This window comes from Ictidomys tridecemlineatus, chromosome 6, assembly GCF_052094955.1.
Source record: "Ictidomys tridecemlineatus isolate mIctTri1 chromosome 6, mIctTri1.hap1, whole genome shotgun sequence".
Taxonomy (NCBI): domain Eukaryota; kingdom Metazoa; phylum Chordata; class Mammalia; order Rodentia; family Sciuridae; genus Ictidomys; species Ictidomys tridecemlineatus.
In genome coordinates, this window is record NC_135482.1 from 45,431,287 (window position 1) to 45,455,861 (window position 24,575).

General features: G+C 37.8%; 1 protein-coding gene across 9 annotated transcripts in view; it reads left to right on the plus strand.

Moving 5' to 3' along the window:
- Nucleotides 1-24,575, plus strand: part of Best3 (bestrophin 3) — a 75,344-nt gene that overhangs the window by 42,971 nt on the left and 7,798 nt on the right. For 7 of the 9 annotated variants that reach the window (XM_078053156.1, XM_078053150.1, XM_078053148.1 and 4 more), the window contains 5 exons: nt 8,118-8,272; nt 9,568-9,645; nt 9,752-9,904; nt 13,400-13,480; nt 14,713-14,864. In XM_078053156.1, coding sequence (XP_077909282.1) covers nt 8,118-8,272; nt 9,568-9,645; nt 9,752-9,904; nt 13,400-13,480; nt 14,713-14,864 — 619 coding nt within the window. The remainder of the gene's footprint in view (nt 1-8,117; nt 8,273-9,567; nt 9,646-9,751; nt 9,905-13,399; nt 13,481-14,712; nt 14,865-24,575) is intronic. The other 2 variants (XM_078053154.1, XM_078053155.1) reach the window with 2 other exon arrangements.

Here is a 24,575-nt window from a genome sequence, read left to right on the forward strand (position 1 = left end):
GTGTCTCCAGAGTTATAAAAAGGGGATTTGGGGGCAGCAACCTGGTCAGAGGATTTGAATTAGAGATGGACTGACTGAAGGAAGAAGAGAATTGAGGGAGATGATATGATGCCAAAGCTTTTCCAAGTGCCCTTTGAGACCATCACTAATGACCTCTATAAAAAGCTTCTACTGCTATAACTCCTAAGTGTTTTCTCAAAAGCCTGAAAAAGGGTACAGGGCATAGCTTGTGCCCACAGGAATACAAGGCTTTTGTGTTAGGGAGCAGGGCAAATGTTCCAAGCCACTACTCTCTAAGCTAAGAGAGACACTTCAGAAGCCAGGTCCCTCCAAGCTGCTCCAGGGCCTGCACCCTCTGCCCATGACAACGCTGACTCACCAAATTTGCTGCTCCTTCCCCTGCAGAGAGGCTGACTCAGAGGCTGCACATGGAGTCTATTCCAAGTTCTCCCAACTGGGCACATGCCTCTGCCACTCCCTGACTGCCCTTTGCCTGTGCCAAGGTTGCTGGGAAGAATAGGAAGTTCAGGGATGGCAGAAAATGTTTGGCAGATGGCCTGACTCCAGAGCCAGGGCACCTGCTCCTGCCTGAGGGCAGAGAGGATTGGCAAATACACCACCAGGGGCCCAGTAGGGTGTGGCAAAAGAGGAGTCAATGCTGGGAGCACAAAAATCCTCATCAGTTGACTCCCCTATATAAACTCACATATCAGGAAAAATATGTGTTCTCAAACTTTGGTGTGCATTACATATTGTTAAAATCAATATTTTTAAACATGTACATCCTAAGGTGCCACCTCCAAAGATTCTCAAGTGGAATCCAGGAATTGGTATTTCTAACAAACTCCTTGGGGCTGAGATAGGTGGTCCCTTGATCACACTCTGAGAAACAATGGACTCTAAAGCAATCCAAGTTTCCCTTCAACCTCTTCTCCTTCTTACTTCAGGAAAGGTTCTTGCCTACATAGACTCAATGCTAGCCAGGAGGAAGTAAATAAGAGGGCCAGGAGAATGAGTATTAGCAGCTTCTTTTCGATCATCTGGCAGTTCCTTGATTGGAGCTAGAGAACCCAGCCACTTACCTGTTAGTCCCCAAATTTTCCTTGCTTTTAAGTTGGACAGTCAAATTATATTTATTCTGGAAAGTAAAAAGGCCACAACACATGCTGCCAGGAAAATACGATTTACCTATAGATGAAATTTTACAGGTTAAATTTCTCAAATGAAAAAATGAAACTTTAAAATTTTTGCTTATATAAAAGAAATGTAACAACTGAATTCAAAATAATGTCTATTATGCTGAAAAGTCCCTGAACTAATATGTTACCAATTATTTATCAGAGGGACTACAAGATAGTCTCTGTTATCTTATCTATTGTTTACAAACCTATTCTGGAAAATTCTAACTATTCTGATCACCTGCCTTGGAAAATGTCACTCATTCCAAGTCAAATGCACAATTCCAGACTTCTGCTAATTCAAGTGATGACCTTAGTTGAGTGCATGAATCAAACCAAAACATTTTATCTAGTATTGCACAGGCATAAGGAAAATAAAATAATTCTCTTCAGAATTACTCACCAGAAGCACAAAGATGGATAATAGGAAATTGTATACATTCCCCTAAAAGAAACATTAGCAAAACTGATGTTAAATCTATCATGCATTTGCTCATTCAACAAAACTTTACTGAATGTATACTGTATGTCAGGCACCATACTGAGCACTGGGAATACAGGCATAAACAAGAACAGGTGTGGTCCCTGTCTACAAGTTCAATAAAAACACCATAAATCTTGTCTAATAATATTAATCATTTTACAAATATATTTACAGGTGCATTGTATTTCTCCTCTTTTATATGTTTATGTATGGCAATTAAACCCAGAGGCACTTTACCACTGATTTATATCCCAGCCCTTTTTATTTTATAATTTTTTTTAGACAAGATTTCCTAAGTTTCTGGGACTGGTCTCATATTTACCATCCTCCTGCTTCAGCCTCCTGAGTTGCTGGGATTACAGGCCTGTGCCACACACCTGACTCTACTCTTTACATCTCTACATTGCTTTATTGCCTCTAAAATGGATGATTTCCACCTATGCTTGGTAGCTTATAAGAGTGTTGAGAAGACAGTAAACTTTGAGAAAAAAAAAGATATCTTTCCTTTTCTTAAAGTCCTAAAATCTTAACATGAAGTTCTTTGAGCTATTTTATAACTCGAGGGAACATGATGAGACTCCACTGGAATTTTTAATGACTCTCGTGATTAACAGACATACAACTAAGCAAGCCGCCCAATTGTCAAGTGGTTGTTGAATTAAAGTCCTGACTTTAGATGCATTGGCTGTAAGCCTAGCCCCATTTGATTTTTTGGCATAGATGCATCATTTAATCTGTGATTTTCTCTAAGTAAAATCAATTGAATTTTGCAGAACATTTCTGCTCTGTGGTTTGTCATTGTCTCCATTCTGCCGCCCCCTTCCATAGCCCCAGGACTTCTGGGTCTCTAAAATGTTCAACTGCTCTGTGCCATGAAAGAGATGATCAAGGGGACAGTGGAATTCACAGCTGTGCCAGTTTTTCCTGTTGGCTGAACTTTTAGAGGCTGAGTCAGTTACCTCTATAGTCTCACATGATGAGCCCGGAACAGACAGAATGTCATCCTGTGAGTGAAACTTGACTCACCTCTGTGCACTTGCTCCCCACAGGAGAGAAAGCTCAAGGCAGAACCAGCCCTCCTGGAATTCATGCCATGAATAGACAGTCTCACTTAGTCAGTGTATAGGGTTTTCCCCCCCAGTTCTGTTTTAGGAGTGACAGTCTATTCACCTAGTGTTTCTGAAAGTATGATCATTACATTATTAAGGGTGCTTATTTAAATTGCATGTTCCTAGGCAGCCTAAGGAATCTGGTGGATCTCTGGGGTTTAGGAATCTAGGAATGCACATTTTAAACAAGTTCCAGCAGCACTGCAGGATGTTGAAATGCTCAGCACTAGAACAATTGTTCCCATACTCTGCTGCACATTGAAATCGCAGATATCTGGCTCCCACCCTAGCACGTTGGGATTCAATACCATTCTAATGTGTAGCAAAGTTTAGGAACTACAGCACTAGGGCATACCAATTAATTCTGCCAGTTTCATCTGCAATTGCCTCAGGGCAAATGAAATTCTGGGCCAACTGCACAGGTGAGGAGTTAAAAACACTGATTTTGTGCATGCTATTTCTTGTGTGTATTATGTAGAAGGCAATAAACGACCAAATGGGATACTAATTTAAGTACAGGGATGACTAGAGATATTTTGCACATATCAGAAAAAATAAAGGAGTCTCTTGGTGTCCATTCAGCACTGCTACCCCAGAAACTGATTTTCTTCCTCTATATTTTCTGTGCTATGTTTCTCTGTGCTGTGAGCTGTAATTCATTGTTGGATTAGTGAATGTCATGGTTAACAGATATATACAAACAAGCAAGCCCCCCAGTTGTTAAGTGGTTGTTGAGTTAAAGTCCTGACTTCAGTCAGATTCATTGTCTGGAAGCCTAGCTCCACTTGAGTTTCTGGCATAACTGTGTCATTTAATCTGAGATCTTCTATTCTCTCCCTAAGTAAAATCAATTGACTTTTGCATAATGTTTCTGCCCTGTGGTCACCTTAATGGTTTGTAACCAACATTTTTATTGGGATTGAATGGGAACACTAAAATGAATGGAATGGAATGGAATGGATTGGAATGGAAGAACACATAATTGTTTCATAACCACATATATCTTATTGTGGGTTATGGTGGAAAACTTTTGATACACTGCCCTGAAGGATGCTGTGATTCCATCCATCTCAATCTTATTTTGCCTCTCTTTGATTTTCCCAGTCAACAGGCATTTCAAAAGTTCTCCCATTATATTTAAAGGAGATCTATAATTGAAGTGGTGGCTTTGTTGCATACATTTGGAAAACAGAGATGAAAACGAGCCAGGCCCGTTGCAATCTTCCTGAACAAGTCATCCCTCTGAGAAGGGCTCAGATGCTGAATGCACAGCTTTCTTTTTCAGAAAGAACCCATTCTGCCTTCAAGTCTTGAGGTGCAGAGCTTTTAGTTCTTCTGCTAACAGAGCCTCTGCTGTAAAAGCAAAATACATCTGTCTCAGCTTCAACCAAGGAAAAATAGGCCAAGTGTACAGCAAACAAAATCTATGATGACTGGAATGTTGTTTGTCAATGTATTTAATTAGTCTTCTGCCTTGAGGGCAATAAAATTTGCCTTAAAGTAGCAAGCAGATCCTGCTCCATAAAACCACAAGTTGCAAGTCAATGCAAACATATACCTACATTGACAGACATAAATATTTTACTCTGCTTAGAAATATTAGAGGTTTTAGGGGGATAGGCAACATGAAAATCACTGAGCAGAGCTGAGCTAGCCAGAAAGAAAAGAGCTACCAAGAGAAATCTAGGCATGTGCAGTAGCAGGATAAAATAGTGATGCCAGCCAGGGCTATGGATAGGGCCTGAGGAAGCATGGCATGGAGACAGACATGTGAAGGAGACAGGGTGGTGGGAGACCAGCCAACTGATCATGCTGCCAAACTGTAGCACATCGATAACTGCAATTAACCAGCCTTGGATAATAGCCCTGTTCTGGGGGGAAAAAAGCATTGGTCTCTGGTTTAATTGACTTCAAGTGCTGATGAAAATATCATTACATTTCATAACAAATGTTCTTTGAATGGATTTGACAATCTAGAGACTTTTTTCAATTGACTAACAATTTGATTTCCAAAGATGGAATTACTTTAGATAAGATGTTTGACCCTTCAGGGAATGACCAAATTCTTCCTGCATACTCTTGATCGATACATTAACATCTGATTCACGATCTATTTTTTTCAGTAATCAAGAATTTAGGCCAAAAACAAAACCATTAGCTTTCTTCTCTCTACATGACCCCTTCCAATCAACCGATGTCCTACATTGAGAGAAGGGCCTAACTCTTGCCTTATTGTTTGCACTAAATAAACCCTCACTCTGCATATTTGCCTAATGCTTAGAAGCCAAGAAAGGGCTTGCTTGCACAATTTGATCCATACTCCTGAATAAAAAATAACTAGAGACAAAGTAATTCTTTGGTCAAATTACAGAGATTGCAACCAACATACAAGCAGGGTCATTTTTGAAAATTAAACTATAAATCATAAGAATATATCTGTTAGAAAATTGATATAGAATATCTGAGAATAGGCTTCCAGTTAAAGGAAGAACCACTGCAGCAAGTCTTTCAACATAAAGCCAGGCCAGGTGTGGTATGCATGCCTGTTAACTCCAGCTACTCAGGAGGCTGAGGCAGGGGGATCACAAGTTCAAGACCTGCCTGAACAACTTAGCAAGATCCTGCCTCTCAAAATGAATTTTTTTAAAAAAAATTGAGGTGTAGCTTATTGGTAGAGTGACTTCCTAGTATTTATGAGGCCCTGGGTTCAAAACCCAGCACCACAAAAAAAAAAAAAAAGAAAGAAAGAAAGAAAAGAAAAGAAAGAAAGAAAGCATTAAGCCAAGACAGTCAAATTTAGCTGTTAACCTCTTGTAATAACATTTAATCATGCTCTGCAAGTCTTAAAAAAAAAATAGTAGATTATCTGGATCATGTAACAACTTTGAGCTGCACTAAGAAAGAAAAGAATTTCCATTTTTCTTATTTTCATTTTTACCTCCAGAGAGAGTATTAATTTCTAGGCATTGGCAGAATGTTCCTAAGGTAATCTGAATAACTTGAGTGTAATCTTAAACTTGTCTTCTGTTGGTAAATATTGTCTTTGTAATTATAACTCTGTTTATTCCAAATACTGAATAAACAGAAACTTCATTTGTTAGGACAGTGATTTTCAAACATTGCTGAATATCAGAATTTCCTGCAGAGCTTGGTAAACATATAACTGCCAAGATCCAATTCCATTAATTACCCAGAAAGACTCAAAAGAATGCTGATACCTGACCTCAGTCTAGACCATTTAAATCAGAATCTCTGAGAATAAAATTAGAATATCTGAGAAAAGACATTGGTATTTTCTAAAAGTATCCACATGATTCTAATGTGCCAACCTAGGTTGAGAACTCCTGCTATACTGAGTGTGCTTTAGTAGGTCAAGTGGCGCCCAGCCCACTCCATGCTTAACAGGTATCTTTTGTGATTCAGAGAATCAAGTCATTTGTCTGTGGACCTTACTTCTAAAAGCATTTGCCTAGGTCAGGTCAAGGATCAATGCAACTGCACAATTCTGTGAATTGGTGACTCAAAATAGGCATATCTCATTTCTCCTTTGACATATTTTCTATTGTAATAATACCTCTTAAAACTATGTGGTAGGGAGGGATGATTATATTAAAAAAATAATCAGACTTGTAACAGTTAAAGATATGAAATGTGTTGCATTAGATGAAAAGTTGATTTTCATCTGAAGGTATTCTCAGAATTTCATAACAAAATTACATTTCTGAGACAAAAATCAAGTCAAGGTATAGGCACAAGGAGAGTCATATGGTATTATTTTTAGTAGTAAAAAACTAAAAACTATTTAAATATCTATTCAAAAAGGAAATAGAGGGCTGGGGTTCAGCAGTAGCCCACTTGCCTGGCATGTGTGAGGCACTGGATTTGATTCTCAGCACTACATATAAATAAATAAAATAAAGGTCTATCAAATATATATGGGAAAAGGTTATATTGCATACAATTAGCTATCATTTAATGTTACTATTAATTGAGAGAGCAGCCATTAAAAAGAATGTTGCTACTTTCTATGTATTAATTTTTTAATCTCAAATAAAACTATAAAAATATACAGCCATTTGTATTTAAAAAAAAAAACAGGCTTATATGAAAATCCATGAGATCTCCCTGGAAAGATACACAATAAACCATTTCCTCCAGGGAAAAAAGTGTATGGATGGGAAATTGAGGCTCACTTTCTCCATTAATATTTCTTTGGTCCTTTAGGATATCTGTAGCATTTGAATTACTCAGTCAAAATTTTTAAAACATAAAAGATCAGGAATAAACTATAAACTTTTAAAGTATATTTCTGTGTAAACAAACCCCAATATAGAGTAGACTTTAAATAAATGTTTATGAAACCTGCTACCTTATTCCTCTTCTATTATCAAATCTCTTCTTTCCTTGTGCAGGAAGGAGGAGAAGGAAAAGGTTAGCTGAAGTGTGACATAATATATTATACCTTAGCACCCACTGAGTGTTATGTATGTGCTAAGCATTATGCTAACAAACATCCCGACATATGTTCATCATCTCAATTCTACAATATCCCTGTAAAGTAGATATTATCATTCCTCTTTCACAGATGAGAAAACTGAGGCTCAGAGAGTTTACTGCAAGCTCAAGCAAATTGTATTTTATACACATATGCACAATTATAGAAGCACGTTTAAAGTATATGAAAAATACTATGGGGACTCTTTCTAAAGATATTGAAACATTTATGTATGATTACATAATGTACAATATTACTATAATACAAGCCAAGAGAGAATATTATGTGGGCACTTTACAGTGAAAAAATCTCAAGGGGAAGAATTTGGGAAAGTTTCATAGAAGAAAACATGACTATGTAGGACTTTGAAAGGAGAGGTAGAAAAGGAACAGTCACATCAATCATGTGTTTAACACTGTACTAAGTGTTTTGTATAAACTACCACAATGTAGTCTTTCAGTCCTAACAATTCTAAGTATTATTGTGCCAAATTTTAGATGAATAAACCAAAACCTAAAGAAGAAACTTCTCCAAATGTTCCAGTCCACATTTATTGTCTCCTTGTCACCTTCTCTATCAGAGATTGACAGCGTGTGTTTGGGCACTTAAGTATGCATTGTCTGATATATGACTTGGGTGTTGTGTGCACGCACGTGCACATGCTCCAGTGCATGCATGCTCTCGTGCACACATTCCTTATCTCTAATACAAACATAAGCTATGTGAGACAGGAACCTGTACTCTACATTCCTTTAGTGTGCCTCTTTGATATGTTTATGTCATAGACTGAAAATATGTTGATGCATAAGTGCTAAGTTTGTATAATCTCACTATTGTTATTTTGCATAAAGGTTTTATGACAGCAGATGAAAGGAAAATATTTGACCACCTCAAATCTCCTCATCTGAAATACTGGGTTCCATTCATCTGGTTTGGTAATCTTGCAACTAAAGCCCGAGATGAAGGTAGAATCAGAGACAGTGTTGATCTTCAATCATTGATGACTGTAAGTACATCATAAACCATAAGTTTAAAAAAAAATGCCATTTAGATCCCCTAAAGAACCTAGATATAACAAGTCAGACCAGAACGAATCTGCTTTGTTTAATCCTGGTTCCCTGAAATTAGAAACACTGGGGTAGTATCAGAAGCTACAGTGTACAGGACAGAGATAGTATACAGGTTGAATTCAGATTCTTTTAGTGGCTGTTTGGAAGCTGTGTTTCAACAGAATCCTTTGTAATAGGTTCTGTAAAAAGTACTCCCCCCACCCACCCCCAAGTGTTGGGAATCAAACCCAGGGTCTCATACATGTAGGCAAATGCTTTATCACTGAACCACACTCCCAGCCCAAAAGTGTTCCTTGATTCGTTAACCAAGGGCTGCCAAGAGACCTGAAGGATTTGGTGCCCACACAGCATATTTGCAACCCCTAGGATAAAATCTGGAGGAAAAGTAAACCTCCTAAGCCATTTCCCCAAAACTGGACTATCCCAAGCTTAAGTTAGCTTTTCAGGTGTTCCAATTATTCACCTGAAAAAGCAGTATTTTCACTACACAAAAGAGCCCTGAGTTCTTCTGAGAACAAATTTACATAAGAACTGGATACATTTGTGCCACAACTGTCTCCTGCTTGGATTAGGCTGAAAGGAGTCCAAAGCTTAAAAACAGCTCTCAAATTAAGGTGAACTCTTCATCCCAGTCTTAGATAATAATGTATGCTCAATAGAGGAAAGAAATCAATGAAACTCAGTCCTTTCTATGCCAATTCCTATGCCACACAAAGATGGATTTTTCTATCAATATGAGCATTCAAAAGTCTCCATTTGTAGCAAGGGGAAGATTTAGGATATATTTGCATCTCTTTTCTAAGATCTATATTAAGCATGTTTTTAAATGAGAAGGGGAAAAAATACCCTCAAAATTTGCTAACTAGAAATTACAATTTAAATATCAACCATGGCTTTCTTATCACCACTTTCACCTAATATATGTGTTGGAAATTATGGATCCTATAGAATAAGGGATATTTCTATAAAGTCCTGTCTTATTTTAATATTTTAAAGAATATGTATGTCCAGATGTTCTCACCCTTTTTGCACATTGTTCAGTGATGCTCGTTGCTTGTCATTTTCAGAACTTTCTTTTTGTAGTAGTCTTGGTAGCCAATTTATGAGCCACAAAAGCAAACCCATCACTTTACAAACCCATTTGGAAAAGACGTGCCCATGTTATGAATCCCAGTTGATGTTTATTACCATACTCATCATCATATTAAATCATGTTTTGTTTCTGGCTTAGGAAATGAATCGATACCGCTCTTGGTGCAGCCTCTTATTCGGTTATGACTGGGTTGGGATTCCACTGGTTTACACACAGGTATCAAACACTTTGCATGTGATATTTTCTATTTGCCCACCTTGGCACTCTAGCTCCCTGTGGGAAGCTAGCACTGTCCTCTCACTCCAGTTTCTCTCTATTCCAGGTTGTCACTCTTGCTGTCTACACCTTCTTCTTTGCATGCCTGATTGGACGCCAGTTTTTGGATCCCACCAAAGGCTACGCGGGGCATGACTTAGATCTTTACATTCCAATCTTTACTCTCCTACAATTCTTCTTCTATGCAGGATGGCTCAAGGTAGCCATCAGTTTTGGTGCCCTAAGATCCACTCTTAATCTATCATTTTCCAAATTCCACACTGCTTCTACATTGAGTCTTTAGAAAATTATTAATCAGTGAATCAAAGGCAGATTTAACATGTAACAGCTCAGATATGTGATCACTTTTCCATCAAGGATTAAAATGACAGAGATATAGTTCAACTCTGTTGCAGCAGTCTGAAGCAGTTTGTTATGTAAAGAGATTAGAAGAACACTTTTTTATAGTTATTGATTTTTTTAGTGTCTATTTGTTCCCATTAGGATTACAATAGTGTAATTAAAGTAATAACTGTGCCTGCATTTTTATACCACAATAAGCAACTAGGAAGAGTAAGCAAGGACAAAGAAGCAGCTTTGGATATCAATCAGATTTAAGCATTAATTGTGTAGTAGTATCTTAGTTCGGCTCAATTCGGTAAATTCTTGCTTGAAATCCTACTAGCTGTCCCACACCATTAAGTGCATCCAATTTTCAAAACCAGAACTAAGACTCAGAACTCATCGGAATCAAAATCAGAAACACCAGGATTAATGATGACATTGAGTTTGCAGGAGTTTAAAAACAGGTTAGAGCAGTAAAACAGCTTGTCTCATTATCAATGAAGAATTTTATTGGTTTCACCACCTCCACCACTATCGATGCTCCTCTCAACCCTCCCCAGGTACATGTGTGTAAGGACCAGAGGCCTGATTCTTCCATCACTTTGGTGAATATCCAAATGGGAAGTATGTGATAGGAAGAAAGTCAAAGATAATGGCATCATTAAGTCAACTAAAATCTAACAACAGTTTAAAGGTGACTCATGAAATAGAATTTTCAAATGTCTGGTCTTCCAAACAGCCACATTGTCATGCCTTCAGATTGTAGCAAATTTTTTTCCCTGCAGAAGTCTTTTCTTTCATCAGTTTGACTTTTACCCAGGAAAAATAAATATGTTGGCATTTCAAATTATACTCCAAGGACTAAAGGCTGTCCTTTACAAATGGCAAAAATATTTTTAACCAGATGACAGTGATTGTTAATTATTTTTACTTACGAGTAAGTAAAAGAAAAGGAGAGTTAATGGCTCTCATTTCCCATTAAAGAAAAAAGTAGACTTTGTCTTTATCAACATAAAATTCACACAGGTGGCCCAAAGGTAAATCATTCTTGTGTTTTTTGTTTGTTGTTGTTGTTGTTCTTTCCCTGAGTTTTGCTGAGCTTCTTTGCTTTATGTCCATGTAAGGTGTTCAGCTGGCCCATAAAGCAGTAAATGGTTCCTTTCTTCTGATGCACTTTCTAAAATATTAACATCCTTTGTCTAAAAATATTTTTAAAAAATATGAAAAGGCATATTCATAGCTCTACTAAGAGACAAGTAAACTTAACAGAGTGAGTTTTCCCAATCCAATGAGTTACATTTCAGTTTCTAAAGAGCTATTTTAGCCTGACAATTCAGATATTTATAAATCTTTTCAAAATGTAGAAAACCATCTGGACCTTCTAGACATTATATTACTCAGTTACTTGCTGAAAATTGAGCCTCTAATAAAGCATATTTTTGTGAGATTGTAAATTCACAAACATAGGTATCATTTTAATAACTGTAGATTATAATAATATACACAGGATTAACACCATAAAACTGAAATTTTATATATAACAAAAATATTTTCAAGAATAAGCAGTGACTCATTTAATTTGAGAAAAACCCCAGGCAACCCTCACAACTCACAATGAAGGACTCACACAGCTGTCATTGAGAGACTTACTGACACAGCACACTGCCCTGCCCAGGACTGTCCCTTAGAACAAGGGAGATACACTTCTTTATGTAAGTGGATCTCAACCTGCCCATGCTTTAAAATCTCCTAGGAGCTTTACATAGTACCAATTCCTGGGTCCAGCATAACACTGGTTAAGTCAGAATATTGAGAGGAAGGACTCAGGCATTATTTATTTTTTAAGAGCTCCCCAGGTGATTTTAGTGCATAGCTAAGGTTGAAAATAACTGCTGTAAATGGTTTGACTTAAATACTAAAAACTTAAGTAAGTAAAGCTCCTAACAGTGGTCTCAGAATCTAAAAATCTAGATACTAATCAAATGATATATTTTATATGATTATAAATACATAATAAGTATGTAATATTTTAAGTATATAATAAGGAAAAAACAATGAGAGAAATAAATTACAGTAGATGGGGTAGAGAGAGAAGATGGGAGGGGAGGGGAGGGGGGATAGTAGAGGATAGGAAAGGTAGCAGAATACAACAGACAGGAGTATGGCAATATGTAAATCAATGGAAGTGTAACTGATGTGATTCTGCAATCTGTATTTGGGGTAAAAATGGGAGTTCATAACCCACTTGAATCTAATGTATAAAATATGGTATGTCAAGAGCTTTGTAATGTTTTGAACAACCAATAAAAAAATAAGGAATAGGTAAATAATATTTTATATACTTCTAAGTATATGGTGATATTACAAGTATATAACTAATCAAACAATATATTTTATATACTTGTAAGTTTTTCCTATGTAGAGGATTCAATGTAAAAACACACACACATTCTCTCTCTCTCCCCCCCCACCTCTTTCTCTCTCTCATACATACACACACAAATCAAAGTAAATTATTCAAAAAAGTAAATGACAAGCAAGTCATTTTAGACATTTAAAATCTCTCATCAAGAGGCTATAGAAGCTGGGCAAGGTGACACACACCTGTAGTCCCAGCACTCAGGAAGCTGAGGTGGGAGGATCCCATGATCACAGGAGTTTTCAGACTAGCCTAGGCAACATAGCAAACCCCATCTAAAAAAAAAAAAAAAAAAAAAAAAAAAAAAGCTATTCAGTTCAGGAATATGATAAGAATATTTAATATCTATCAAACATTTTTAAATATAATAAGAAACCACCTAAACTTTTTCAACAGGAAATCTACCTTACTAGATAGATAAGAGCCAATTTAGAGTAAAGCTAAGTAAGCCTCAAATTCCAACTTGATGACTGACTAGCCTGCTCTTTCACTTAGCGGTTATGTCTAATAATTGTGAAAACACCTTGCACTTTCTTTAACTATGACTTAAGTCTTCCTCTGCTGTTTAACTTTGTCTTATCATCTTAGCCCTTATAAATTCCTTGAAAGCACAAGCTATGTGCCACTCACATGTTGATGACTCTTCAATATGCACTGGTTTGAGTGGGCACCTAAACGGCACAAAGCTTCTCTGTGATAGGGCCTTCACTGTCACCAGTTGAATAGACAGATCCATGTGGAGATCATGCAAACAAAGGAGCATCATTTATGACTAGAGAATCAAGTCTCATATCCTAATAAGTATCTGTCTGGAGAACAACCCACTCCCCTCTAGGCTTCATATTATGAAAGTGACAATATAAGGAGAGAATAAAATAGGAATCAACTTCAATCTCTGTTCTTAATCTTCACAAGTATCATGATAGATTTATTCTGTGTTTCCAACTGCAGGTGGCTGAGCAGCTTATCAATCCTTTTGGAGAAGATGATGATGATTTTGAAACTAACTGGTGCATTGATAGAAATTTACAGGTTAGAAGAATTTTTCTTTCCTTTATAAACCTTAACAATAAATCACCTGTGATTTTTCTCATTTAAACAGATTCTGGATGCAGGCCCCTGGACTTCAGAGCATTAGCCACAAATTAAAAAATTTGACTAGGCATATATTATCCTTTTGGAACCTCACAGGTCCTGGATCTCAGTTCCAGTGAAATTTAGGTAGAATTTCAAATCAATTTTCTCTATAAGTTTCTCTATCAGCTTTGACCAGCCTCTTCCATCTAGAACAAAGCAGTATTTTAATTCATTTTTTATCTGTTTCACTTGGCACCCAAAGAGGTTAACAGTGACATAAAATAGCATCCAGATACAATCTGATGTGACTTGCCAAAGTCACAGCTCACAGACCTCAGCAGTCAGTTGTCCAGCAGCTGGACACTGGGAGCCTGGACCACACAGGCCTGTGTCTCAAATCTGCCTGACATGCATAAAATGGACTCCCTTCTCAGTGAGTTTTCCATGAAGAACCAGCATGAGGGGAATGTTAGGCAAAACTCTCCTCAGACTATTCTCTTCTCTAAGTAAAGGCCTTCACTTTGTCCATTTGTTTCAAGCCCGACTTGGCTTTTAAACAGGTTCAGACATTTCACAGAGATTACTTTGTCAGTCTGTTAGGGGAAGAAGTGCAATGCCTGAATCATCCTGTCAAAAATTGGTTCTGAGAGAGTAATTTATTTATGTATCACTCAGTCAAAGCCAAAGGGAAAGATGATTATAGCTTCAAACAGCATAGGCTTGCTGATGTGCTTTTCTAAAAAAACAAGAAACCAGGGATTGTTAGAAGTGATGTCAAGTAAAAAAGTGTTTATGGGGTTAGCAGAAATGAATACTGAGGCTCTCCACCTTGCTGCACTACCTGGAGTTAGGTGGTTGCTGGCAGGGTAGGCACTAAGATAATACCAGTACTGTGAACAAAGAAGGAAAAGGTGCTTTGCCTCCCTACAGGTGAGATGCAGCTCCATCCCCCGAGCATAAGGCAGCTTGACAGCCTCACTTATACCACTGACCAACACCTGTGAACAACAGGTGCAACTCTCTGCAGTAGCCCAGGTTGTAGCAAATATATGCTGTAGGCATCTGTGCATCCATTCATTTGGACTATGTCCTGTTGCTCTCAAACTCCAGTCCCCCTACTGAAAATTCTTCTCTTTTTTTATATAATTCACATCTGATCTGGCCTAACAATATGACGATGATTTTAGGTCTCTCTTTTAGCTGTGGATGAAATGCATATGAGCTTACCCAAGATGAAGAAGGACATTTACTGGGACGATTCTGCTGCTCGACCACCATACACACTGGCAGCAGCTGATTACTGCATACCCTCATTTCTAGGGTCAACAATCCAAATGGGGTAAGTGTGTGTGTGTGTGTGTGTGTGTTTTAAATCTTCAGTATTTAAAAAATAATGTGATCACTGATCTTTTGACATGGGGGGGGGGTTCTTTTCTAACCATGCTCAATAGACAAGTCAGTCTCTATCCTTATGTACCAGGAGCCTTAAATAAACAGGTTGAGGCCTGAAGTGATTCATGCATAGTTCTAGAATAAGTTTATTAAGTTCGATTTTGGAGAAATGTGTGAATGGGGGAGGGGATTTTATATATATTTGCTAACAGCAGATGCCAGTTTCTAAGTAGCTTAAAGTAAGCATAGAAAATTTAGAAAGTAATAACCCCCTGCCCCCCCACTCAAAAAAAAAACTGTAAAAAGGGAAAACTTTAATGGACTTTTCATGGCAAAACTTTGGCTGTTCCTTGAAGTCAATCTAAGCAGATTGTGGAGCAGATTCATGTCTAGTTGCCAAAGTAACCATCTTTCCTTGCTCAGGGTTCTGCTTCTTGTTTCCCTACTTACAGGATATCTAGCTTCTGTCCTACCCCTATAAAGTGTCATTCTTAGCCAAATGTCTAATCTTCAAAAATAATGATGCTTTTCCAAAGGGGTCTGCTTGAGAATCCAAAGCAAAGGGTGACAGAGTGGAATTTCAGGAGTGTTGGCAAATGAGGAAAATGATTTAGGAACTAGGAGATTTGCCTTGGTATCCTCCAAGTACACCTTAGAGAAGGTTGCCCATGCCAGGCTGGACTTGCTTCTGCTTCTAGATGGCCTTTTAAGACTGAACCTTTTCATCCAGGGTCCTTCCAGGCCAGGTTGCTTATCCTTAGCCCAACTTATTGCTCAGTCTATGAGTAGCAATTTCCTGTTGCTGACACTTGGCAACTTGTGTAATTCCTTCTGCAGTGGCAGAGCTTCATGGACATCTGGCAATCTTCTCAATTTTGAAAATTAATAAGAGATGTTTTTCTCTGAGTTTGTTTTTAAATAAGTAAGCATGCTTTATCCTTCCCCCTACTCCCACAACTGCTGAATGCAAAAATATTTAAAGATCTAACTTGCAAAAGAAGGGAGACCAACACCATTGATAAAATCAGGGCATCATTGTGATGATTCTATTTAGACACCCTATGTTCCATTTCTAATGTCCATTAAGTTGATTTTATATAATGTTTAAAATGACTTTGAGGGATCTCAAGATTTTTATTTTGGTCTATGTATTTATACTAATTATATAATTTCCAGTGCCTAACTAAATATCCATGTTCTTTAGAAAATATTAAAATAGGGGGCACTGGGGACATCCCTGTAATCCCAGCAACTCAGGAGGCTGAGACAGGAGAATCACAAGGTCAAGGCCAACCTCAGCGACCTGGTGAGGCACTAAGCAATTAAGTGAGATCCTGTCTCAAAATTGAAAAAAAAGAAAAAAAGCCGGATGTAGCTCAGTGACAAAGTGCCCTTGGATTCAATCCCAAGTAACCGATTCCCAAAATAATAGCAAAGAAAATATTTAAATACATGTTTCTCCTGTTTGTAAACACAGAAACACAACATTACAGATTTATAATTTCTTAATTGTAAATTAAGAATTGTAAATTACAGAGATGATTAAATGATATTATAAACATAAAACAATCTAATATAACCATAGAGCATTGTTATTATCAGCTATTCAGGTCTTTTATTTGTTGATTTCAAACTGAGGCATAGAAAGATTGAATAAACCTAAACTTTTTCATATTAAAGTAACCTGGAAATCTGGGACAGAAAATAAAACAGTTGAGACAGAACCAGGAGATACATTAAGACTGCAGCAAAAATATATTAGCTATGAGATAGGTCTGTTTACCAGGATGACAGGGAAGAGCCCAGGTGAAGGCCAAGGTCTGTGAAGAGGTTTTGTATGAGATGCCTAGCAGGACTCTACTAGAACCAACTGACCAAAGAAGCAGTTAGGCAAAAGCTCAGTTGGTCTTGATTTTTCTATGAATGAGGAACATAAAATGGGAGGCTCACACTCCAGAGAAAGCCCTGCAGGAGCACAAATAGGAAAAGACAAGCATTCCCAGAAAGGCCTTTTGGATCCATGATTCGAGTACTCAAGAAAACTTTCTCATCACCTGTGACAGTAAAACCAATCTTAAACTAACTTAAAAGCAAAAAGGGGTTTTGGGGGGGTCATACTCAGAGGCCAGGCTCGCTTTGGGCATTGCTAAAAAAAAAAAAAAAATACAGTAAAAAAAAAAAAAAGCTGGATCCAGAGGCTCCCTAATGTAACCCAGCTGACCACTCCTGTCTTTCAGCTGTGCATTTCTCTCCTCTGGCTCAGTTCTCAGGCAGGTTCTTCCCTTCAGGGGGCAAAACAGCAAAATGATTGCCAGAAGCTCCAAGCTTATGGTTCAGCAGACCCTGTGCAAAGGGCACAACTCCTTCCAACTCTTAAAGCTGCAGTACTGAATTTGCTGTGATTACTGAGTTTGGCTAACATATCTATTCCCAAACTAATCGCTACTGATAGGGAGGCACAACTGATTAGCCAAGGCTGGTTATATGTTTATGCTTGATAAGCATATAAAACACCCCTGCTTCTTTTTTATTTTTGGATGAGTAAATTTTTATTTTATTATTCTGTTTAGAGTATATATTCCCAACATACTTAATTCAGAAATCAAAGTCCCTTTATCTTTTTATACCAATACTTCAGATTTGTAGTCACAACTCCCATGACCCAAAAATTCTAAAACCAAGGCAATGCCCTTCAAAAATCTAGCAAAAGTACTATCCAAGGGCAACCTGAGAAGTTATTCTGCCTCATATTTAGCACACTCAGAAGTGACTTTCACATTCAGCACACTATCCATTTCTACTTAAAAAGGAAATTCCTTTGTTCTCAATATTAAGAACATGTTCAAAGCATGGCACTATTTTCTATATATTTAATAGATATATGTAACTGAAATAAAGTTATGCCCCCTTTTTTCTAATCTTAATTACAAATTTAAAATATGTTTTTGCTCATACCTTCAATTGTTTTTCAGAGTTCTACTCTGTGGTAAGTTTTATGCCAGATGCTACAGATAGGCTTAAAAAAATGAAAGAACTGAAAAAAGCAACTCTTGCTGGACATGGTGGTACAGGCCTATAATCCCAGCGACTCCAGAGGCTGAGGCAGGAGGATCACAAGTCCCAGGCCAGCCTCAGCCATCATTGCTAAAAAAATACAGTAAAAAAAAAAAAAAAAAAGATCCTGACCTAATCCAGATCATCATAAGTCACTTCAGAATTCATACAGTTTTTTATTTACTAGCAATTACTCATTAACACAACACTGAGAAATAGAGTACATGAAAATTAAAGACCTGAATTCTCATAACTCCCTTTAATCCTGTCTTGAAATTCAAAACAGCCAACAGTAAAGGAGCAATAATTCCTAAAAAGCATTAGAAGAACACCAACAAACTCTCCATCCATAACAACAGAGGATTCCAAATCCTAGAAAAGACAGCGGGAGGTGCTTAGGAAATGGATCACTCAAGTGTGTCCTGAGTGCTTGCTGTAACTAACTGCCTGTTAATCCAAAAGCATGCTCAAGCCTGTAAGCTGTCTGTTTACTACAATCCCATTTAAAGAATATTGCTTTATTGAACTTTTCAATCACTACTCAAATATATATCAAAACCTCCTCACATTTACAGTAATCTTATGGAAGGGCTCCTTGAGGTCAATTAAGGATCCTCTTAGTAAAAAGAAGAAATATTCAAAATTTTAAGAGTTCCTTCTAGTTAGGAGTTGAAGAATTTATTTAAAGCTTACTTGTTATTGTAAAACTATAACAACTCTATTGGAAATAATGTCATTTACTCATCTGCTTATTCCAAAACTTCTAAGCATATGTAGCAGTAGTATAATTACTTTCTTGTAATTATACATAGATGTACCTAGGGTACACAGAGTTTTTAGAATTGTACTGTAGGTGATATTGGTTTAAATATATGAATATATATGTTGCAGCAAGCAAAGATCATATTAAAATTTGGTTTAATATATTTTTAGGTTGATTTTTTTCTTCAGTAATCCTTTATTAGCCAACTATATTAAAACATTTTAGCTTTATAAGAAAATACAGTCTGATATATATTAGTGAAAGATTGTGTTATAAACTACTAAAAATATCTCAATCTCTGAATCACCAGCTTCAACAAAAATGTATTCTTAGAAAACTGATTTGGTTTTTTTTCCCCTTAACACACCAAAAAGGAAGGAGACACCTTCCAAAGAGAGGAATGTGCACTCGGCTCACAGTTGTAGAACTCCTCTGAGTCTTTCCCAGGCTGATCTGGGGTCACCACTGGTGCTCAGTTTTTACTTTTTAAATGGAATCAGAGGTGAACATAGCTTTATTTCATTTTCTAATGAAACTACCATAGAATATAATAGTATTAGGGTGAGGGTAAGTAAACCTTCACTTTTCTTTGTTTATCAGCCAGCAAGGGCCAGAAAAGTATAACCAAGGTGGTAGCATGAAGCTAGATATGCCTTTTCAAAAGCACAATTGGGGGCTAGGGTTATAGCTTAGTGGTAAAGCTCTTGCCTTGCATGCGTGAGGAACTGGGTTGATCCTCAGCACCTCACCTTGACCATTTGATAAATACTAGACAACAGCTTTGATGGTGATTCTGCACTACAGAAGGTCAAAAATAACAGTGTTCACCTCTAATGTGTTTGAAGAGTACAATTTGCTTTGCCCATATTTAAATGCTCCTCTGCCTGTGTCTCTACCCAGATAGATTCTCGGCAAAAATTATCAGCTCTCTAATTTTAAGTACACTAGCAATTTTAAAATAATAAACCTGATATGAGAACTCATCATATTAAATATCTTTTTCCTAAATTCCTCATTTCACTTTTTTTAAAATGACCTCAACATTATTGTTTGAATTTAAATTGTCAAAACAAACCTTCAAAAGTAGAGTAGAAAAAGAAAGGCAGGCATCATAAGGTTTCATCAAACCTTCAATCTTTTTGAAGCTCTATATTTACCTAATCACACTAGAGAAAAGGAAGTTGCTTTGCAAAAGGCTCACTTTGAGGGCTGGGGTTGTGATTTAGCAGTAGAGAGCTTGCCTAGCATGTGTGAGGAACTGGGTTTGATTCCCGGAACCGCATAAAAATAAACAAGTAAAATAAAGGTATTATGACCATCTACAACTAAAAAAAAATCTCTAAACAAATGCATTAACTCTCTAAGTCATCAGTACTATTTTGGTCTTTCTGTATCTGACACACACCAAGAAGTGTGGAAGTGTGCTGAATATCCTCAGGAGCCAATCTCTGCGGTGGGAAATTTCCTGCACCCTGACCAGCCCAAACTTCTTAAAGAGCCCTTCACTAAACCACTGCTGCTTATGCCTTCAGCTGTTTGTCATTGGCAAGGGGGTCTGTGGGGATGATGGTTTTATTGGGAGCTCAGTGTGTATTTTGAAATGCTGGGTTTGAGTTTTTTCTTAAACATCAGGGGGAAAAAAATACAATCTAGACATCTATCTGTCCTGTAGAAATAATGCACACTGTCCCTCCTAGACCCAACTCTAAGCAACAAGTCTGACTGGCTTAACATTACCTTTTCTTTTCTCTCCTTCTCTGACTCTTCTCCTCCTTTTCAAAAACAGCCCAATATATTACACAGCCTTTCTTATTCTCATGTGTCCTGTATGTCTGAAGTGATGATTTACAGTGTACAATAAATGTACACAACAGAGTTGGCAATGTCTGGCAAGTGGTGAAGGTCCACTATTTAGTCAACCCTATCTTCCTTTCCTCAAATATCTCAGCTTCTGTCAGTCCTTATATTCCTCTCCATTTACCCAGGGCCCCCAACTTACTATGAAATTGCTGTTAAGTCATCCCTTGTAAGATTTTAAATGTACAGTGATTTTTTTTTTTTTTTTGGCACTGAGGATTGAACACAGGGGTGCTCTATCACTGAGCTACATCTCCAGCCCTTTCTTATTTTTTACTTTGAGACAGAGCCTCATTAAGTTGCTCAGGCTGGTCTCAAACTTGTGATTCTCCGGCCTAAGCCTCCTGAGTCATGGGGTTACAGACACGCACCACCACACCTGGCTAAAGGACACTCTAACGGGAGAAGATGGAGTGACCTTCAGGCAGACACTGTCATTTCCTTCAACCCTGCAAGAAGTCAATAATGATTTAAAAACCACTTCTGAAAGTTTGCCAGTCATTGACAAGAGTCCTCTTTATATCTTCTACTGTCCAAAGCTTTTTGGCAGAGGTTACCCTCTTTAAACTCCCAAACAATCTGAAAGGCAAATAAAGTACGATGATCACCAGTTTACAAACTATAATACTAAGTCACAGAGAGGTTACATGAGTCTCCAAAGGTTACACAGTTAGTAAGTGTTAGCCAGGGTAGCAGCGATCCTGGCTCCCTAAGCTCTCAAAATGAATCTTTCTGTCTCACCAAAGACAATTTTCCTATTCCATCTCTAAAACGCAATGGCTGTGAGGCATTTTCCATTTATGTCCTTCTATCTCTAATTACCTACCTATCTCAATCCAAATGAGTTCCAAAACATAAAACCTTGCCTTTTTAGCTGACCATCTATAGTATATAGTAATATAATAAGGGTGCTTACATTCCATCATATAATGTTTCTGCTATGGTTGTTTAAATGGAATTATATTTGGATCTCAGAATTGAACTAACCTTTATATAAACTAAGGGTACATTTTTAAATCAAATAAGAATGAGCAGAAAGTATAAAAAAAAAAACCTAAAAGACACACCCAAGCCCCTCAAATGGGAAATGAAGACTGCCCCTGACCCCCAGCCAAGTACTGAAGATTTAACCCAGGGGCACTTTGCCACTGAGCTACATCCCAAACCCTGAGCTACATCCCAAACCCTGAGCTACATCCCAAACCCTTTTTATTTTTGAGACAGGGTCTCACTGAGTTTTCTCATACTTGTTATCCTCCAACTTCAGGCTCCCAAATAGCTGGGATTACAGGCATGTGCCACCATGCCTAATAAAATAAAGATTCTTTTAAAGTATTCTATTATGTGCTCTAAGCTTTAAACCATTTTGTTATCAATCACAGTTATAGTGAAAATCATAACTTTTAGAAAAATTAGGAGGTGGGCATGATGTGTTAGAGATCTTACACGGAAGTATTAAAAAGAAAGGTCCTTTGGTCATCATGCTGGAGAGTTTGACTATTGCTCTCACATGGCATAAATACCTGAAGGACACCACTTATCACTTCTTGAGATACATTGGACACCAAGTTCTTCCAAAGACCCAGACTAAAAGTATAGAAAGTTTTCAAGTCATATTTCTTATCCTAAGCATTAATCAGACTACATGCTTTTCATGAAGCTTTTCCAGTTTGGACACTAATACCATGCAACTCTGTGCCCTCCATTCTCCAAGACAATCCGTGGCCACCCACTGCCTCAGGAAGAAAGTCCAAATCCGTCGGCCTGATATATGGCTCTTCATAACACACTCCAGGACAGTCTTTCCAGCCTATGCTTGATACTGTCCTCTGTGTCTCAAAAACTTCTTTTTTCTTCTTCTTCCTTACTAACACCCTAATTCCTGCCTTATTTGCTCATCATCACTTCCACCTGGTCCCCTGTCCTTCCTTCTCCATTTATCCTATTCTGATTTAGTGGCAAAGTCCAGCTCAAAAACTTTGCCCCAAATGTAATTCATATGCATGCCTTCTGCCTCCTTTTAAATTATAATTATTTAGTATCTAGCACACTAGGTATCTAGTGCAACAAATTGTTGATGGTAGATGATCAATAAATTAGAGGGTGTGTGAAATAAGCAGATAAATATCATGCATCCACAGCACACTCTCCTGAGGCAGGAAGGTGCAAGAGGGTTTCCCTAGAAGGTCTACCCCATGTCAATCAGTAGATCATTAGCGAGAACACTAGCCTCTTTGCCGTTTGTCCATTGCACTTCATTTTTCTTCAGTCTATGAATTAGGAAAGTATTTCTCTCACTGTAGTTGAATGTACATATCCACTATACCAATTTGAAAGTTTTTTCCTTTTGAGTCACAAAGTTTTGAAGTAGTAATAATATAAATTATTTTTCCTAGAAGATTGTGTCGAAGCAGTTAAGGAAGGACTGGGGTTGTGGCTCAGAGGTAGATCACTTGCATAGCATGCATGAAGCACTGGGTTCAATCCTCAGCACGACATAAAGTAAAATATTGTGTCCACTATAATTAAAAAATAAATATGGAAGGGCTATGTTCAAAGCACAAAGTGGACCACTGCTCCAGTAAGAGTGAGCAACCTTGTCTTGTTCCTGATCTTATAGGAAAAAATATTCCCCTTCACCTTGGTATGATGTTAGCTGTGAATTGCCATATGTGTTGAGGCTGACCTCAAAATCCTGAGCTCAAGTGATCCTCCTGCCTCAGCCTCCTGAGTAACTGGATCTATGATGGGTGCACTTGATCTAAACCCAGTCTGGATCATGTGCCTACACCCTGGCAAGGGAGATAGTCCAAAGTATACATAGATTGGAGGAACTCATGAATATTATCTCAAAAGCAACAGAACTCCCATCACCTGCAGACATTGGAATCTTCTAGTCTAGGCCCAGTATAAACATTGTTTTCACTGCTCTGCTTGCCACACATTTTAGATCTTCAACGGACTCTGGATTCTTGGCAAGTGTGACTAGAGAGACTGGTGCCAATATGTATCATAGGGCATAGAAAATGTTTAAGGATCACAGTCAAGAATAAAAGTAGTACTGCTCTGTTTCCCCACCAATTTAACATAGAACACTGTCTGCTGTGCTTGAGAGACCACTTTGCTGGGATTTTGGCTCAGATGGACTGGTGTAATTAGTATATTTATCTGTCTTATATTCCAATTAGTTAATCTCCAACTCATCACCATGTATAAACATTATGCTTGGGCTTGGGTTTTGGCTCAGCTGTACGCCTAGCATGCGTGAGACCCTGGGTTCAATCCTCAACACCACATTAAATAAATAAACAAAGGTATTGTGTCTAACCAAAAAATAAATATTTGAAAAAAAAATTTAAAAAAATAAATATGACTGTCCTAAATTTAAAAACAAGAAGTAGTTAAGGAAAATAAATCCCAAATAAGTAGTCAGGATCCCAAATGGAGGACAGATGTGTGTCCTATAAAGAGAGATTGCCAGTTTGACCTCAAATCCCAAAGCACATCCAATGTGGCAATGTTCATAACCAACTGTGCTGTCCCTCCTCTGATGTCCTCCAAAGCTAAATGGATCCCTGTGAAGTGTGACTGGAGATGTGACCTAATGAAATCCAACGAATAGGGTCACCGGGGCCACTGAAGTATGAGTCTGCGTTTCCCAAGTCGCTGTAACAGAATCTGCATCTGCACAGCAGAGGGTGGGTCAGGAGGCTATCTGGTAGCCAAGAGCGCTGCTAGGGCTTTAGAGTAACAGCACGAGGCTGTAATCGAACACCATCCCAGGACACTTACCCTGCTAATCATCTCAATCATCCATCTTTTATTCATAAACACAGGGAACACATTTTCTTTGGTTGCTCCTTTTGCCCTTTCAGTTTATACCTACATTATACCATGGCATATTTTTCTGTTACATCACATAAAATGTAGCTGGCATAAAGCATCTTGTCTATACCAACACTGGACTGGGACAGCATGATTACT